The sequence below is a fragment of the Cuculus canorus genome, chromosome 1, assembly GCF_017976375.1.
Source record: "Cuculus canorus isolate bCucCan1 chromosome 1, bCucCan1.pri, whole genome shotgun sequence".
Classification (NCBI taxonomy): domain Eukaryota; kingdom Metazoa; phylum Chordata; class Aves; order Cuculiformes; family Cuculidae; genus Cuculus; species Cuculus canorus.
The window spans coordinates 5,804,617-5,823,577 of record NC_071401.1 but is presented as its reverse complement, the minus strand read 5'-3'; the positions used below and the strand labels follow the sequence as shown (position 1 = coordinate 5,823,577).

At 35.5% G+C, this 18,961-nt stretch overlaps 1 protein-coding gene across 1 annotated transcript in view; it reads right to left on the bottom strand.

The window, feature by feature from the left end:
- Nucleotides 1-18,961, bottom strand: part of ATM (ATM serine/threonine kinase) — a 78,207-nt gene that overhangs the window by 18,305 nt on the left and 40,941 nt on the right. Inside the window, 16 exon segments of the mRNA XM_054058904.1 lie at nucleotides 1,175-1,342; nucleotides 3,580-3,814; nucleotides 4,863-4,982; nucleotides 5,464-5,568; nucleotides 5,752-5,900; nucleotides 6,998-7,100; nucleotides 7,193-7,281; nucleotides 8,046-8,154; nucleotides 9,116-9,271; nucleotides 9,629-9,716; nucleotides 12,950-13,124; nucleotides 13,483-13,659; nucleotides 14,309-14,450; nucleotides 14,871-14,926; nucleotides 14,928-15,043; nucleotides 16,390-16,485. Of these exon segments, the coding sequence (XP_053914879.1) occupies nucleotides 1,175-1,342; nucleotides 3,580-3,814; nucleotides 4,863-4,982; nucleotides 5,464-5,568; nucleotides 5,752-5,900; nucleotides 6,998-7,100; nucleotides 7,193-7,281; nucleotides 8,046-8,154; nucleotides 9,116-9,271; nucleotides 9,629-9,716; nucleotides 12,950-13,124; nucleotides 13,483-13,659; nucleotides 14,309-14,450; nucleotides 14,871-14,926; nucleotides 14,928-15,043; nucleotides 16,390-16,485 (2,084 nt within the window).

Genomic DNA, 18,961 nt, shown 5'->3' with positions numbered 1-18,961 from the left:
AACAGAAATCAAATAAATTCACAGCATATTTCCAGAACTGTTATTTCTAATATCCTCATTTAATGTAAAGTACCATAGCACACTCTGTAGGAAACATTCAGTAATTGTGATAACTATGTGTCATTGTTATATATTACAGATGAAAGTCTACATGGAAACTTGGTTAAAAGTGATCTGAGACGATGACTGAACAGATTTCCACATGATTTGACTCCAGACTGGAAGCTCAGCTTTAGCTGTACAGTAGGACAAGTTTCCAAAATACTTCTAGTGTAAGGTACACATTAAGAACCACCTGGTCAAGACGGCAATGCTGACTGCGAAATACTGAAGGATATCATAGGCAATAAAACAACAAAATCTCCTTATGTGGACAGAGTATAAGTAACACTGGAAGGTCAGAGCAGGACTAAATTTTTTGAGGCCTTCATCAACCGATTAGGGAAGCAATTATGAAAATCATAGGAGGAGCAGCAACTCTTGATTTTGCAACTCTGATACATACGGAGAACTTCTCCATCTTTTCTTAAATTCCTTAATAAAGTATATGGATTAAAAGTGAACGTTTATTACTCTCCAAAGAATACCCAAAGAAAACCATTGTGGCTAAACCCAAAGGTAAAGATGGTGAAGAAATTTTTAGCACATCAGTACACAAAATAAAGTTTTGTCCAAGCAAAACGAAAATATATTTACAAAACTATAAAATGTCTTGTCAAATGAAAAACTAAAAACTGTCAAAAGCCCAAAGAAATTGAAGAAGACTCAAAAACTAAGAAAAAAACATTTTTAAAATATTTTAGGAGCAGCAAGCCAACAGACAGTCCACTTGATAAAAAGGCAATACAGTTATAAAACAAATAGTGCTCTGAGAAGCCAGGACAGAAAAAAAGTTAAGTTTTTTGTATTTGTGTTCACTACAGAGGAGATGGATGAGTTCCACTGCAAAGGAATTCAAAGGTCTATTTGCTACTGAAGGGCAAAGGCTACTGAATAAGCAGACAAATTGAGAGCTATTAACTCACCAGGATCAGAACGTGTTTTTCCAAAACTCCTGCAGTAATTCACAGAGGAAATAACTGAGCTACTAAATGAGGCATAAAAACTTTTGCTTGAAATTGCCTCAATGTAAGAGAATGGCAGGTGATAGATGTTTATACATTATATAACGTACCTGAAACCAATCTGCATCTAATTTTTTTATCATGCCTTTAAGAATATTCAGTGCAAGACTCTCTTCCTTTTTAGCCCAGAAAACCTGAGCTTCTTCTAGTTGCCATTCAGAAACTGCATATCCTGCTGGATTGTATTGTTTGATCTGAAACATAGCTCTTTCTGGAAGCTGAAATTGAACAAAACATTACAAACAATTCTTTATGTCAAATACATGTATCTCACAGCATGTTTTGTTTTTACACTCTATCTGCATTTGTTCTACTTGTGCAGCATATTCTGTCTATCCAAAGGTAAGAATTTATTTGCTGCAAAGAGATGAAGTTATTTCTCTGTATATTTGCAGAAAATCCTGATTTGCAACAAAAATAGACTATGGAATTAGAATTCATAAGCCCCAAAATAATCAATGTGTAACATTTTAAATTGCTTGAAGGTATAAAGTATTAAAATTCTACAATCAGTACTCACTGAAATACCGGATTTATAATTTTAGCTTAGTGATTATTATTACATCTTAAGATACCTCAGAAAAAAAACCCAAGAAACGTGACACCATCATACACTAATTCTTTTGTATGCCTACCTCTTCACTCATATCACTGGTGAAGTAACATTTTCATTATCAAGTAATCTATCACTACGATAGCCCAAAGAGCAAACTTCCTTTTAACCATATTAAAGATCGACACTAAATTGTATTTTCACAAGTTGTCCAACCAACAACCTAATCAATCAGACTTTTCAATAAGCAAGGTAAACTACTACAGTGTAAGAATATCTGTAAGTGGCAATGTAACTTTGGGTACTTAGTGGTCAATGAGATAACTCTGTACGGCATTCTCTTCCTTCTCCTGATGGATGGCAGTGCGCCAAAGAAGAAGAAATGCCATTACTGTCAAACTCTTCTTCCCTAATAACTTTCATCCATCCAGACACTTAGTGTTGCCAACTACTGGAGTGTGAAAGACTGATAAAGCTCAGAAGTATGACCAAAACATTGCACATGACCTACAACACGGAAGGGGTCAGAAACACACTGGCTCAATCCTTTGGAACCTTCTAAACCTCCCAAAATATAGTGTCCCAATTTTAACCTTGCTCTGTAACTAAAAATCAAAGTGAAAAAAACCCTGACTTCTCTTGAGGCCTTTACAGTGTTTGTGGCTGGGCAGGCATAAGACAAAAGAACTCTTAAAGAGTGATTTTCCCAAACAATTCCAGAGGTGCTGAGTAAGCCTTGTAAATTTACGAAATAAAAGACAATTGTTCTACTTATTTCATCATGATTCATGAAAGAGTACGAACCTTCCTGAAATCAAATTTTAATATAGTTTCACATATGTGAAGCATTAAAACATCTTTCCAGGTTATACATTTAGGGGGAACTATTTTCTGCAGAGGTTGCTGGAGGGTGTTGTTGCTGTACAAATTCTTGCTGAGTAACTTCTCTAGCTACACTACTTAGAACAAGCCAAGCCTGACTCTGGACCTCAAATACATTAGCAGGAGCAGAAAACACTGATACTGCAAATCTTATTAAATCATTCACAGAGAGAGAACTAACACCATGCAATGGTGCTTTGAGAGTATAAAACCTTGGAGAAAACACTGAATGTACAAATACAACAGAGTTCTTTCATAGAATCACAGAATGGTTGGGGTTGGAAGGGACCTTAAAGATCATCTAGTACCAATTCCATAGCCATGCAGAGACACCATCCACTACATCAGGTTGCTCAAATCCAACCTGGTCCTGAAAGCCTCCAAGGATGGGGCATCCATGACTTCTCTGGGCAACCTGTTCCAATGCCTCATTACTACCACAGCAGAAACTTTCTTCCTAATATCTAATGTAAGTCTCCCCTCTTTCAGCTTAAAGCCGTTCCCCCTCGTCCTATCCCTGTATGGTTGGACTTGATGATCCAGTCGGTCCTTTCCAACCTAGTGATTCTATGATTCTATGATTCTATCCCTGCACTCCCTGATAAAGAGCCCCCTCCCCAGCTTTCCTACGGGCCCCCTTTAAGTACTGGAGGGCTGCTACGACGAAGGCTGCTTCTTTTTACAGCTTTACTCTGGAACACTACAACAGTACAACACCAATGGACGTGTATACATCAAACTGCACCAAAATAAAGAAACAGAGCAATAACAGCATTCTACAGTAAAATTTAATTTTTCTATTATCTAATTCATAGAGTAGCTTATAGCTATGAACAAAATTCAGAGAACATGCTCATAAAAACAATTTATGAATAAGTCCTACATAGTTTAAGTCTCCAACTAACTGATTCATTGAATAAAATTAGATTACAGTTAATCTTTATTACTGTTTAAAAGTGAAGGTCTTCCATAAACTAAAATGCTAAATATCCATCACTCATCTTTCCCAAAATAAATTACCTGTGTATTTTTAGCAGTTCTTGCCAATCTAGAAAGCTCCACTAGATGTTTGGTCAGGATGTCTTTAATACATTCCCTCTTGGTATTTTCAATCTCCTTTTCAAGTAAGATCTCCAAAATTACAGTGCGCAGAGCCATGATAGGTTCCTGGAAACGGAAGTCACTGTCCTTGAGAAGCTGGGAATGTCTCTGCCATTTCAAATAAATATCGTTCAGTTGTTGAGTAGTAACAGATCTGCAATTGTTACCAAAATGAAAAAGATCTGTTGTAAATTCTTGCTAAATATTAGTGAAATGCAAGATGAGTAACAAAAGTAAACTGCTGAGGTAGTTCAAAACCTACAGTTTAAAACCAAGACACAGTCCATAAAACCCCGCAACGATTGCTATGCAGAATAAACTGTCAGACTTACAGTTTTAACTAACATGAAGATCAAGATATCAACATTAGTAAGGTCAACAACTCCACTGTAAACATCCTTGATTAAGCTTCAAACACTGTTGTATAAAAAGTCCATCAGCAAAGAGAATTGTATTCAAACATAGGGCTACTTAAAACATTAGACACCAAAGACTGCTATTTTATTTTATAGGTCGCATATGGATTAATATAAGAACAAATTCCAAACTCTGACACTGTACTTGTGTTGGTTGCCATTATATGTATTATTTTCTTAGTTAATTTATTAATTGCATATAGCAATGGTTTACAAAATCCTGGACATGCTAAATGACTGCGGGATGACAATAAGCTCCCAAAGTGACACAACTGTAGCAGAAAAAAAATTCAATGTCAATAGCTCTACAGAAATGAATACTCTCCTGTGATTAAAAAGCAATGTAAAGAATTCGATTAGAACACTCATGGTAATAGTGGCCCATGAAGAAAGAGATTCAAACATGAAGAAAGAGATCATCACAGAAATGGAAAACATTTTCAAAAAGGAAACCAGAAAAGGATGACTCAGACACTTTGGAAAACCAAGAGATACCACTGCTGCATTGGAGTATACTCCGGTATTCAAAATAAAGGAAAGAAAACATTATTGTAAATACTGGCATATCAAATAATTAAAATTAGATCATGAATAAATCCAGTCTGGATTTAAAGATAATCTAGATTTGTCTTCACATAGTAAAGCTAAAATAAAAAGCTAATTTTAAGATAAAGTTTAAGATGTTAATTACTAAAATTTGTTGAGGTTATTTTATTTTTGTGCTGGACTTGCTTAACAAATATTCTGAAAACTGAGAAAGGAGTAGAAAACAAGCTTAAAACGTACCTGGAGAATAGCAGACCTATATTTTCCAACTCTCCAATTAGTTGCAGTCTGCAAAGAGTTGGATATAATGAATAAACAGACTCAAGACTGCCTTTGCACAGCTCTTCTACTTCATTCACTCTACGGATTTAACAGAGAAACAGTAAATTATTATTTTTTTAATACCCATAAATAATTCCAAATGCTTTACGTAATTTTCACACAGTGAGCAGAATTTAAACAGCAAAACTATTCAGGTCAGAATCACTTTGTATTATCACTGAAGTTCAAAAAGTTAAGTTTGTTAATAAATGTGATAGCTGAGCTAAATAAAGAAGAGCAGCCGGCATTCAAATCCACTTAAAAAGGACTGAAAAGTAAGTGATGTACACTACAGGAAATCTGTCTTCATTTAACACACAAATTGCATACGAGGAAAAGACAAATTTTAACAACTTAGAAAGGAAGTTGCAATCCAGTAGTGCTTATTTTATTCCATGCATGAATCTTTGTTTAAGCCCATAAAATCCCATAGCACACTTTTACACATAAATTGTAACGACAAATACACGCACATACGCTCCGTCTCTCACTCTAACGGGAAATATTTGCATAGAGTTACCTGGCATCTTTAAGACTATCATAGAAAGCAGAGAATTCCTTATCTCGTAAAGACTGAAGAGCATCATACAATGATTCATGGTACCCTGGTCTTCCTGTCTCATCTCTTAAAAATAAAACAAAAGTAACATAAAATAAAAGTATCCTTCTTTACAAAGAAGTCAATTTTATCTTTATGACAAATACTTTCAGTAGTACATTTAGTAGTACAGTAATTGTCAACATGTTCAGAATACAGAGGATATGTTCGCGGTTGTATCAAAAATATGACACAAGTAATTTGGTTTACTTGACAGAAGAGATGTGGCCCCACTGCATATTCCTCCACGCTGCCTGGTAGCGTATTTCCTGTAGCTTCGCACACCACTCAGTGTTTTCATGTTCCAGTCCTTTTAAATACATTGAAAGAGTGTGGCAAAGGCCAAAATTCTGCAAAGCCTGGAATTAACAAAATTATTGAAAGTTGGTTTCCTCATTTAATAGATTGAATTGGCTTTTTAAAAGAGTTTCATTTATCTTTGTTTAAAAAGTAGCCTTTGTGGGTATGGCAGAACCATCAGTATTTCAATCTTGGCACTGTATAACATGAAAACCTATTGATAAGACTAGTGATCACATTATTGATACCTGCAACCCTGGAAAAACGGTTTCATTACTACTGTGGCAGACATTCTTTGAAATAAATTTCTATGCTGTGTATTAAACAAACTATAGCCTTACATTCCTGCATTCCATCATCCCTGGGTAGTAAGCCAAAACTGATTTTACTTCTTAATGAATTGTTGTTCCTGGTGGGGATTTGAAAACATTTCCTACCTAAAGTCCTATCCATCTGAAGACCGTAATGACTTTATAATTGTGCCAAGGTTATGTGTGCAGCTGTTATCAAGGAGAAACACAGTGGAATTTTAACGATGCTAAATAATTTGGAGTAGGAAAAGATGAGTACCACAGGAAAATGAAATTAGGGGAAACACTTATACTTCTGCTGTTATTACAGAACCAGTATAGGCAAAAAGTGACCTATTTTTAAAGGATCATAATAAAACAACATAAATTCTGTTTATTTATTTTATCAGAAGTACTGTAGCTTCAGCAAGATACCTGCCATAATGGAGAAGTTTAAAGAACGAGATGGCAAAAATAACCAATTACTTTACTTTCTATATCCTGTCATTTTAGGAGCTGCCCAAATTAAATCAAAAATTAAATATATTTATCTTGACCTATTTCACAAAATTTATTACTCAAGACAGGGGTTATGGGTGAGTGACGAGAGGACTAGAAGCCTTTGTGTTTTCAGGACAAATGTTAGAATCACCCTTAGAGTACAAAATTTCCTTCTAATATCTAGTCTAAAGTATTTACATTGAATTAACTTAGATTATGCAGTTTTACTGCCTATGACAGAAAACTGGGTTTGATGACAAAGAGATCTCTTTTAGTCCTAAAACAATTTTGCATTTACTACAAATGACTTTGAGTATGGTAGATATCAATTCCTACATTCATTTCCTATTATAAAATAAAATTACCTCTATTATTCCTGCCTGGCGAGTAGATGGAGGGAGGCTTGTCTCAAGGTCATATGTTACAAGAGCTTTCTCCCATACTGCTTCATGCTCATACGTTCTTATCCTGTAAGTCAACAAGAAGTTTTCAATTTAAGTTCCTTACTAATTAATGAAAGCAATGACTTTATATAATATAAGAACATTAATAAAATATACCGTGCTAATGGCTGCAACATTCTTCCTCCACCACAGCCATAGAGGCTATCAGGTTCTCCAATGCTTCTATATATGTCCATGAGAAGGTCCTAGAACATGCATCACAAGCCAAAAATTACCTCTTTCGGAACTAGTTCAAGTGGGTTTTACATGTATCATGTAAATTTATAAATTCAGGTCTTTCCACATAACATGTTGTTATCATTGCTTAATTTTCCCTTATGCAACACCTGAACCTGCCATTGTTACAGAAAGAAAAGTCTTACAGCCTAGCAAAACCCTTCAGGACTACCCAATTTCTCTGTTATTTAATAATACTGCTGGGCCTTAGGTGGACTGGCTGAAAAGCAAAAGGCAGGAGGACTGAATGAGCATCAGACACTGCAGCTAAGAAAGCACAATTGTGGAATAATTAACTATTGAAGGAAAGAACTTAGATAAGGCTACTAAATCAGATTTTACATATTAAACAAACTTGTAAGAATTTATACTACCATTGTTTTGGTTATTACAACTTCCTACTCCAACTCACTTGCTGATTTTTAATGAACACATCTATCTGACAAAACAAACCTGAAAGATACTTGGCTAACTACCACCATGAGATCAGTCCTTTAGGGGAACAAAATTTGATTTGCTGTGATTTAAAATTTGCCAGTTAGTTAGTGTTTCAGGTAAATGAGTCCTCAATTTAACTTGTACATCCAGGTTACTGACTTCAGTTTGAATCAGAGTATGAGGAGAACTTTCAAACATATTTCTTGAAGTCCAACTAGATCTGCCTTCAGCTCAGATGAGACCTACTTGTAATTCTACAAGGTCTGCTTTCAGATTATGAAGCACACGCAGGTACCTGTAAACTTATTCCAGTTTCTTCTTTACTTTTTTCATCCAAAATACTAATAGTTGACCTTTGACTTTCTTCTTCAAATGTCAGACTCTTAGCTGCTTTAAAGGATGACCTACAAGAAATGTATAAAATGCTAAAGTTAAATGAACTTTCATATGAAGAACTAAAGAAATGCTGAAACGGAATTTAAGAACTAAGGGGCACAAACACCAAATCAAGATCAAGCCCCAGGTTATTCAAAATGGCTCTCAGTCAAAATGATAAAAGCAGTCAGCTGAATGGAAAATAGCAACAATCAAGACATTCCAACATGAAGGGGGATTTTTTTTCTCCTCTGAAAGAAAACCCACCCTGTAGTGTCTAATCATTTATTAAATCAAATTGCTGTTGTGACTGCCTGAAGCAAGAGTATTCTCTTCCAGGAAAGAATAAGAGCAACTAAATAACAGTTATGCTTATGAGCATACTTTTATTATACATTCACTATCTGAGAGTTATTAGTTGCCAAAACAAAGCTAGTTCCATGTTTGGATCTTCCTAGACCTGAAGACAATGATAATTGTCCATTATATAAGAAAGCTCCTTCTACAAGAGTCATTCAGCTCTAGACTAGAGATTATGAAATTATAGAAGTTAAACCCACACAATTCTGGTCATCATTCTGTGGTTTCTTCCTCTCCTTGATTCACTTTTGGACATAATTTAACCACTAGCACACTATTAACATACAAGAAACAGACTGAAAACTGTTTAATTTAGAAAGTGAGATTCAACACATTTTAGTATCTACAAGCATCAGCCTTACTGAAGTTTCTCAGAATGCACACTACTAAAAACACTTTCTGGTTAGAAGTCAAAATGGCACTATTTCGAGTGTGTCACAGCTAGCAAACTAGCCACGTTGGGACTATATTCAAGGACTGGGAGAAATATCTTCTAGGTCAGTACACATGCCTAAGGACTCTTTTTTTTAAGTTTCTTTGACTTTTCATGTAACAAAACACTACAGGGACACAAAACCATGATCCATTTTAGCAGAAAAGTCAATAAATTACATTCCTTGAGCCTTGTACCTTTCTTGCTGTTTGTCTGTGTTTATCTTGTCTGCGTAGATTTCTGCATAGAGCAAGGCTGTGAAGTGAGCAGCGCAAGACTGTGCTGCTATAGCAACCTCAATATAATTCAGATCCAGCCAGAAACTGTCATCAAAGACTGTACCTGAAAGAGATCTGATTAAATAAAGACTTTAATATTGCTGTAACAGGCCTGATCTCTCAAACATTAAACAAAATAAATCCAATCTAACTACAAAGCCTTCCAAAGGCTAATTTTATCTTAGTTCTCTGAAAACCAATAGCATAAACATTTTACCAGACAAAAAGGTCTTAGATAACTCATTCAACATAGTTAGAATACTTTATGGCTAGCCATACTACTTCTATAACAAATGTAAGGTCACAACTACATCTTCATTCTTTTAACTGACATGTTCTCTACCACATCCCTCTTCCTTCATCTAGAGCACCAACGGATCTTAAAACAGTCATAATAAAATTACAGCAAAATTTTGGAAAGCTATAATTCACCTTTTTTGTCTTCTTAAGTAATCAACAACAGCAAGCATGGCTCGTCGAGATACTTTATCCAAACTTTTAAAATTATGGGTTTCTTGCTCTAGGACGTGTATGAAAAGAAAGAATATAATGAAGTTTCATCATAACACATACATTTACAAAATAGAAAGATGCATTTTAAACTCAAGAAAATAACTAAAAACTTCCTTGGATGGCATTTCCAGAATTAAATTAATAGTTCATCACAAAATGTATTCCCCCTCCTTATAGGATGTCAGTAACTTTACAATAGTTCACACCACAATTTTGTTTATCAAATTATCTTTGTCTTAATAATTTTGGATTCTGTTTCTTCCCATAGAATTCAGAGATGATCCAACATCATTGTAGAAAGCTCTATAACAGACCTCTTCCCTTAGGCATGAGGCATATAAAGTTATTACAAAGCTAAAGAAATACTTACTACTAGCTTTATTGTAGATTTTATAGAGAGTGAATGCTTGTACAAAAAGCAGCATCTCCAACAAACAGAAACATACTTTTAAAGAATTTATATTTCCATGCATTGCTCCTGGATTAGAAAAACTAAACATATATCTACAAGTTTTGCTGTGGTTGCTGGGTTACACTATTTTTCATTTTTCTGGACATTTTAGTTTAGAAATAACAAGAAGCAAGAAATAAGGAAAGCACAAGCAAAGGTTCGATCACTACTACGCTACAATAAGAAGTAGAACTGGAGATTTCCCCTAAAGAAAGCAAAAGCCACACAAAAAAAAAAAAGAAATATCTGGCATTTTGGTTGTTCCAACAAAAGAACAATGCTTACTTTTCACTGCTATCAAAGCCCTTATAGAAAGAATACCAACTCCTCCTTTGTAAATCATCTCCCACATGCTTAATTTCCAAAAGACATGCAATGGGGACATCTGATTGTCAGTTCCTAACGCATCATGACATTTTGCTGTCCAGATCCACTCCCACACGCTGCACTACTTGCAAATGCAGACACAGCGTCTCACAGACAGGGTCTGTTCTGTTAGCACTGTATAGTCAATGCCCCATGGAGTTTGCTTACTTCTTCTTACATAATTTGATCAGACGAGTATTTGAAAATTTCCAAATGAATTATTTGTGGGTACCAGGAAGTATTAAAAAGCTAGGAGAAGGAAAAGGCACTGGGTAAGGAAACTAATAGAAAAATGTTATTCAGGATTTCTTGAACAACAGATGAAATGACTACAAAGGTAACTATGAGCTGCCAGCACGATATTCATATTCACTTGAAAATAAGAAGCTTACAGACAGAAAACAAAAACGGCACCTTTTCTTTTCAGATAGAAATCCTAAATTCTAAGGAGAAATAGCTGAACATGTATTTTGAAAGATTCACTCAACCAAAAATTACAAAAAAACAGATTCAATTGACACATGACTTTGGCCAGACTGACACGCACAAAGTCAAAAATATTCTCCATTTTCGGTTTCATAGATCTGACTTTTGTCAAGCAGCTGGCAATTTACAGTGTGGTTTGGTTTCTCAGGCGGAGCAGTGACTGGCATGATGTTCACATTATTTATGCTTTAAATTTCCAAAATTAACAGCCAGTTCCTAGAACTTACATGTAAAATTGGATTGACAGGAAGACCCTCGTTCAGAAGTACTTGACTCTCTCATGTGTAACTGCGTGGTCTTTGCCACAGTTTGGATCCTGATGGATTGGAATGAAATTTCTCTAGGTTTTCTGGTAAGATTTTTACTTGTTTTGATAGGGTAACAGTTTTTCCTTGAAGAAACTGGTAGTCACCAGATGCTTTAAAATTTTTATTTTGAATACTGCTGATATTCTATCATTCCACCTTTGGAATGAATGTATCTTTGCTCTGTTGGCCAGTGCAGCTCCAGTTTATTTGTGAACAACTACACAGACAACGAGCAACATAAAACTTCACGTGGGGGAAGTTTCCTACTAGGACAGTTTTTCATCTCAAGAACTCCATTTCAAGCTTTTATATGTTATTTATGTTTCTCTTATTGCCTCAGTAAGATACCTTGCATAGATCACAATGTTTGAGGAGGACTCTATATTGTGCCCATTGCTGTCACTGAACTACCTGCAAGTTTATATATCTTGGAAAAATCCCCGCATATTTTTCATAGAACCGTTTGGGTTACTCTATACATCTGAGCACAAGTTTGTGCAGTAGTTTCCATGGCTGCTTAAAGGAAGGAAATTGTTAATTCTTTTCTATCTTGCAAAGTGGGACAGTAATGAAAATATCTGGATCACGTGAACGGCTTGTTACCTGACTACAAAAATGTGAAAGAATACTGCTCTAGTCTTTTTGGCTAGGCTAGTCAGCATCTATAAAAATCACTTTAAAAGATACCTGGTGTCACTGGGCTTATTTACACCAATTTTTGCACAAACTGCAGTACTAAGGGTTTGTTTATCTCTCTGGCAACCTGAAGCTTGCACGACTTGCCTGTAAAGAGACTGCAAGACATTGTACAGACTCATTCCTTTGGTGATTTGTCACTGAAGAAGGTAGTTGGAAGATCTAGCAAAGTAGCTACTGCACAAAAAAATATTAATCTGCAGTTACTGTATCTGTGTTAAGTAAGGGACATGCACAAATAAAAGAAATACATTATTTCAGCTCCTGAAAATAGGTGTGTATACCATTCCCATAGTCTACTAACAAAGATCTTATTTTTTACACAGGTTTCTGCTAATTTTAACCACGGTCTAATTGGAAAGGACAACAGCCAGCTTGATTAGAAGATGCACTATTTTTATTGGAATTTACTGCGCTACTCATAGTCTGCTGCAGTTCTTTTGGTTATGAATGCCTTTCATTCTGCTGGAATGGAACAGATCCTTTGAATGTACAGGGAAAACATTATCAACATTCAGCAGAACCTAAAGCAAGGGTTAATGTTTTTTCCAAGGGGAAAATCCAGGTGAAAACTGCCTTTAATCCCTCTTGTTTGAATAAGAGAGGAATTTAACTGCCAGTAAGTCATTTTAAGAGACAATCCAAGACTCGGTCTTGTAGCACATAACTTTGCATCAGATCTACATTCAGAAAGTAATTAACGATATCCAATTGTGAATAAGGAAAGAAGATACACAGAAGAAACAGCTGTAGTCCTGCCAATGTACTACTTCAAAATGACTGGTATCTCCACCGACAAAGACCAAACAATTGGACAGAACTTTCTAAAATTCTGTCTGCCTACAAATGCACATCATATGTTCGGTGTCAGCAGATAAATTTTTCACAACCAGAATCCCTCTTTCAGCTGAAACAAAAATCTTATGGCATTACCTGAATCAGAATTTGGAGGTGTGGTAGATCTACTAGGTGAGGCAAATCTGCAGCAGGCTGTAAAAAACTTCTGGATGTGAACCGACAAAAGATTTCTCCAAGATTCATCTGAGTCATGAAGAAGTATATCATGAATCAAGTATGGAAGCAGAGTTTGACACAAGTCTGTTTTCACCTAGAAAACAACCATGCACAGCAGCTGCTAAGAAAAACAACAAAAAGCCGCTCTTTCTCAGGTTATAATCAAACTGATATCTACTCAAATGAAACGTAAAGCTTGAGAAAGAACATGCAATATAAAAAAATGTAAACTATTCAATATGACTATGCTGGCATTCAGTTAAGTTATAAAGTTTATCTATTCTCAAATCTTGTATTTCAAGGGTGTACTCTATAGCTATCTGAATTATTCTTAAGAAAAACCAGTAACTCAGTAGCAGAAATTACTATTTGCTATCAAGATGAGTAATCACATATTTTTGTGCATCACAGTGCGCATAAATATATATATACGTATGTATAATTTAGGTCACCTCACATAGTGGCTTCATTAACTGGAGAACTTCATTTCGTACACCCCCACTGTCCAGTATTGAACTAGTTAGGTGCTTGATCCAGGTCTCATGACTTTCTCCCACAGGAATCCACAGATTTGCGTCATCCAGACCTTCTAAAGGAGCCTCCGTTTCCTTAGTAGGTACTACAAAACACTAGAAAGTAAAGATACACATTGCAAATATAAACAAATTCTAAGGCATTAAAAAAACCCTCATACTGCAATCTGCACTGCTTAAAACATTTTAAATATTAGCTGCGCTTCAACTGACTTTACAATACCAGTTTTGTTCATGTAAATGTAAAGGTTTCCAAGGAAATCCGAAACTATTAAAAATGAAATTTTACTGGCAACATCAACAACATCACATTAGACATTTAATTTAGGCTACAAATAAAAAGTTTCCCAATTACAAAATACCTAATTTATGGTTAATTATGCACCTTTTTTTCTGACCTATTTTCCACTAAGTTTTTATCTCAAATGATACTGGAATCCTGAGAAATAATGTATTACATTACCAAGAGGTAATCAAAAATTGTAAGTCTAAAAATGAATCTACACACAGCTTTCTAATGTCAAATTAGTAATTTCCTATGTGAAAAAGCCACAAAAGCTGAAACATAAAGGAGAAATAGATGTACAAAAAGCAATCACGTTTGCAATTAGATTGATGAAAAATCCAAATTTTGCATTCATCCAAGACTATCTAAAAATATTTTTGAATTTTTTAAAAAAAACATGTATTTTTATGTTTTTTCTACTCCCTGTGCCATACGAATAAGGTATATCAGAAGAGGTACCTTTTTTCTAGATATTCTGAAAGGCTGTAGATAGATTAACATTGGATCAGCTTTATCTTTGTAAACTTCCCAAAATTCACAGCCAGACTCGGTGGCTAATATGTTTTTCAAACAGGAAACAGCAGCAGCTCTAACATCAATACTGAAAGAGTAAGACAAACAATGTCATTATTATTACTTGCATTCAGATATTTTGTTTTCAAAATCACCGAAACATACAAGACAAATAATTCCACAATCTAATAATATGTGCATCAAATCTGAAAATTTGGACTAGGATATTCCATTGCATATTTTGTTATAATGCAAAGCCTCACTATTTACTCCACAGCACTGCTGTCTTCTACAGCGCAGAAGAGACTCTCTGGCTCGAGTCCAACTAGAGAACTTCTAGGAAACATCTAAGCTTGACTGGATAATTAATCTGAGCCTTGAACGCTGGAAATTAACAGGGGCTAGTAACACTTTCAGAGTGTTACTCTGAGATGATCTGAACAACATACAACCTAATAGCTCCTATTAAGCTTTGAACTAAATAAATTAAATAAGTAAGTATACTCACCAGTTATCTGTTAAAGCAACATTTATTTGTGTTAACATTATGAACACCCACTGAAGGTTTTTTTTTTTCAAGTAAGTCCGCTGCTTTAGAATCCAGTGCATTTTCAGCATGCTGAAGAGCTATGGTGGAGAAATCCATGGGACCTATTTCTCCCAAGCAACTTCCAACAGCCTCTGCAAATGCAGATAATTTTATAGTCTTAAGCACGTTAAAACAAGGTCTCGCAAACTAAGATTATTATGGGGTAAAATCTGCAAACAATTATAAATAATCACTTGAAGGGCTTATGATTAAATTTACATGCATACAAGTCTTAAGCTGCAGAATTTGTAAGTAATACAGTTATGTTTTCTAACTCAATTTTCTAAGAATGCCTATGGCTCTGGATTTTTGCAGTTTAAAGCTACCAAAGATTTTATTTTTGCACGTATGAGAAACAGGTAGGTTCAAAAGGTCAGAATCACAGCCACTAAGAGACACCCATTTTCACTCCATAAATACAAACAGCAGCCTGGAAACTCAGTAAGAATTAACCTACATTTTACACAAAATGATGTATCAATGTGTTCCTCATTTGCTTTCCAGATAAAATATTTTATAAAACTATACGACTACATAAAAGAAAACACAAACCAACATTGACCTTGAAAACAGTTTTAAGAAAGGAATGTTAATGTTCATCAGAAAGAAACCAAAATCTATTTCCCTGCTCTTTCCTTCATACACAGCATATATCTTGAAAGCATTTCCATTTTCTAGAACATTGTTTTAACTGCCAGAGCAAATAAAGAACAGACTGAAGATAAACAGGTTGTGTTTTAAACCAAATTTAAGTCATCTAAGGGAACACAATGCAGAAAAAGCTGAAACTCAGAGCTTGCAGAGGTGATGAAGAATGTGTCAATGTGAGCTTCAACTGCTCAGCATTTATAATTATCAGATATTAGTCTTTTAGACAAAAAAATATTTTAAGGCAAATGCTCTCATCAGTTGTATTTCTGTCTACTTCAGGCATCTAATTTCACTAAACACCACCTTCATCAGGATTCACCCGACTTGGAGAAGAGACAATTTGGATTTTAGTTTTGATGCTTTGAATCAAACACTATTCAGGTGCTCAATGTAAACAGTGAGAATAACTTTAATAAAACAGAAGAGGCTTTAAGATGAAGGACAACTATTTTAATTTCCACTAAGACATGCCTTTCAAATTTTCAGATTATTTCTCTTTGATTTTTCTTAATATTTTTCAACCTAAGAAAATGACCCATGCAACAGATGACTCTCTATTCAGTATAGAAGAGATCAGGCTATAAGCCAATGACAATTTAAATTATTAGTCAAAGCTGTAAAGTACAGTGACTAAAAATCAGATATATCGCCAATTTTAACATTCCCGATGGCTACCTCTGGCAACAAAGACAAAACAGCAGTGGGATGTAACACTGAGAATGGCCATAGCTTCAGCCCGGGGTGTGCAATGACAGCCCGAGGATGCCCGTGGGACTAATTAACTCACCGAGCACTGCTTTTTCACCTGTATGGTTAACTGCCATCTTGGACAGCTGTAGTAAGCTCACAACCAATTTCACTATTGCAGAATCTTCTGGGTTTTCTATCAATCAGAAAGAAAAATAAACGCTGCTTTATCATCTTTTATCTACAAATGTCAACATGCATTATTAATACTGAAGCAAGCTGGTATTAAACCGTACATTAAAAAATTACTCATTCTTATTCATCAGGTCTTGAAAAAATTTCTATGCATTTGATTATGCCAAAGTATCCCCAAATCTAGAATACACAAATGCTGTTATCTGCAGGTTTTTAATGTAAAAATGATAATGCAATCCATGAAATATTAGATTAAGTTAGTGTAAGAATGTTATTTGAAACAGTGAAGTTGTACTGTGCGACGCCACCGACAGCACTTAAGCTCTTATCACCGTTCTGTTCTAAATCCAAATCCAAGAAATATCCCAAAATAAATTTCTGCCAGGAATTTTGGAGAATTTCACTAGTTTTCAGTTGCTTAATTAACTTTGCCAAATCATACAGTCTCAAGATGGATATTTCCTTACATATTGTTCTAGGATCTTTTTTATAAAATAAGCATTCTAAACAAAATGGTTTTGCTGTTTCCAGGAATAAGGTCTAGGAAAAAATACGGTGACTTGCCAATGTAAAAAAATAAAAGCAGTATTTCTTTAAAAAACATGCTGCTGCCCTGTTGACTCGAATGGAAACTTGGAATCAAACTTGTTCGCGCTTTTATAAAAATGAATACACATGTGGTCAAACTGCAGTAGTTATTTCTCAAATATATCTATTTCAGCAGACAGTTTTATAGCCTTTATCAATAATTGGTTTTTTTACTTCTTTTTAACACCTACTACAATAATAATAATAGTAATAAAGTTATTTGTAGTGCTCAACAGACTTACAGAATAAGGCCAAATCAAGGCAACAGGCCCACCGAGCCTGATAGCCCACCTCCAACAAAACAAGAGTATTTCTTTTCATAGTCTGCCAGTCAGCAGATTGGGGACTTCTAGGCAGACCTTCATACCTAATGAGTTCTATGAGATATGTCTAACTGCTTTTAAGGTCCATTACGCCTCTTATCTCCACAATAAGTGGCAGTAAGTTCCATGCTGTATATAGACTATTTGAAAAAATACATGGTTCCTCTTGTATAACTGTTGCCAGGTGATTTAGTCTGTTCTTGTACTGTGCTAAAAGTGATAAGTGCTCCCCACTTGGCGTCATCGTAACATTCATCAGTTCACGCACTTCAATCTCTTTTCCAAGCTCACAAGGCTCCAACTTCTAACGGAAGTTGTTCCACACAAGCTTATTGCCCTTTTATTCTCTCTTCAAGCAGAACTTTGAAAATAAAATTGTAAATTATATTGAAGATGTGGGGATATAATGCACTTACACCATGGCCTTAGAACAGATTACAGTTCTTCCCGAAATTTTACTTTGCATTTATTTACAATTAATTACATCAGCTCTTTTTATCTTCCTGCCATGCATACAAGCCGATGAAGACCTGATGTAGAGGACAGAAGTGATATGGTCTGGCACAAGTATCTGAAAACTAAAATACAAAGGAACTGGACTGAGGGCTGAAACTGAATGCTGGGATGTGGCAAGGTTCACAACTAAACTATACTCTACTTTTTTAGAACATCCGTGAGCTTTACTTTCTAAAATATTATGCCTTTAATATAATTTATTTTCATTACTTTTAAAAGAGTAAGGAGATTCATGTACAAGAAAATTCATTAAGCAGCCATAAAGCAATACCCTCATCTTCTATGTTATCCTGGTTGTTCACAATCAATAGAGCGTTAAACTAGATACGAAGAAGGAGGGGGACAAATCCAGACTTGATAGAAAAAAGCCTGGGAGTGACACTCTAGTGTCTGAGGGATGGTGTGCTAGCGAGGCCCTTCAGTCTGCCACCTCAGAGAAAGTGGGGGACAGCACTGCAAGCGGCACCAAAGATGCAAAGGTTATTGATGGACTAGAAACAACAGTGAGTAGTCACTTAGAAATTAAAAGTCTTCCCATCAGGAGTGTGGCTGAATCAATAGCCCAACTAAGTGCATCTACACCAATCCACGCAGCATGGGCAACAAACAGGAGAAATTAGATGTCACTGTATGACAAGAAAACTATTGCCATCATGGAAATGTGGTGGGATGACTTACATAACTGGACTGCTTCCATAGTTGGCTATAAACTCTTCTGGTGGGAGAGGCAAGGAAGAAGAGGTGGTGGGGTAGCCCTCTGTGTCAGAGTGTTTTGATTACCTTGAGCATAATGATGGTGATGATACAGTTGAGTGTCTATGGTTAAAAATTGGTGGAACTCCCAATAAGGCAGATATCATGGTGGGAATCTGCTATAGACCACCCAGCCAGGAAGAAGAGGATGTGGACATAATGTACGTAGACTTTAGTAAAGCCTTTGACACCATTTCTCACAGTATTCTGCTCAATAAACTGGCTACCGCTGGCCTGGACAGGTGTACCCTCTACTGCGTAAAAAATTGGCTGACTGTGCGGGCCCAAAAAGTGGTG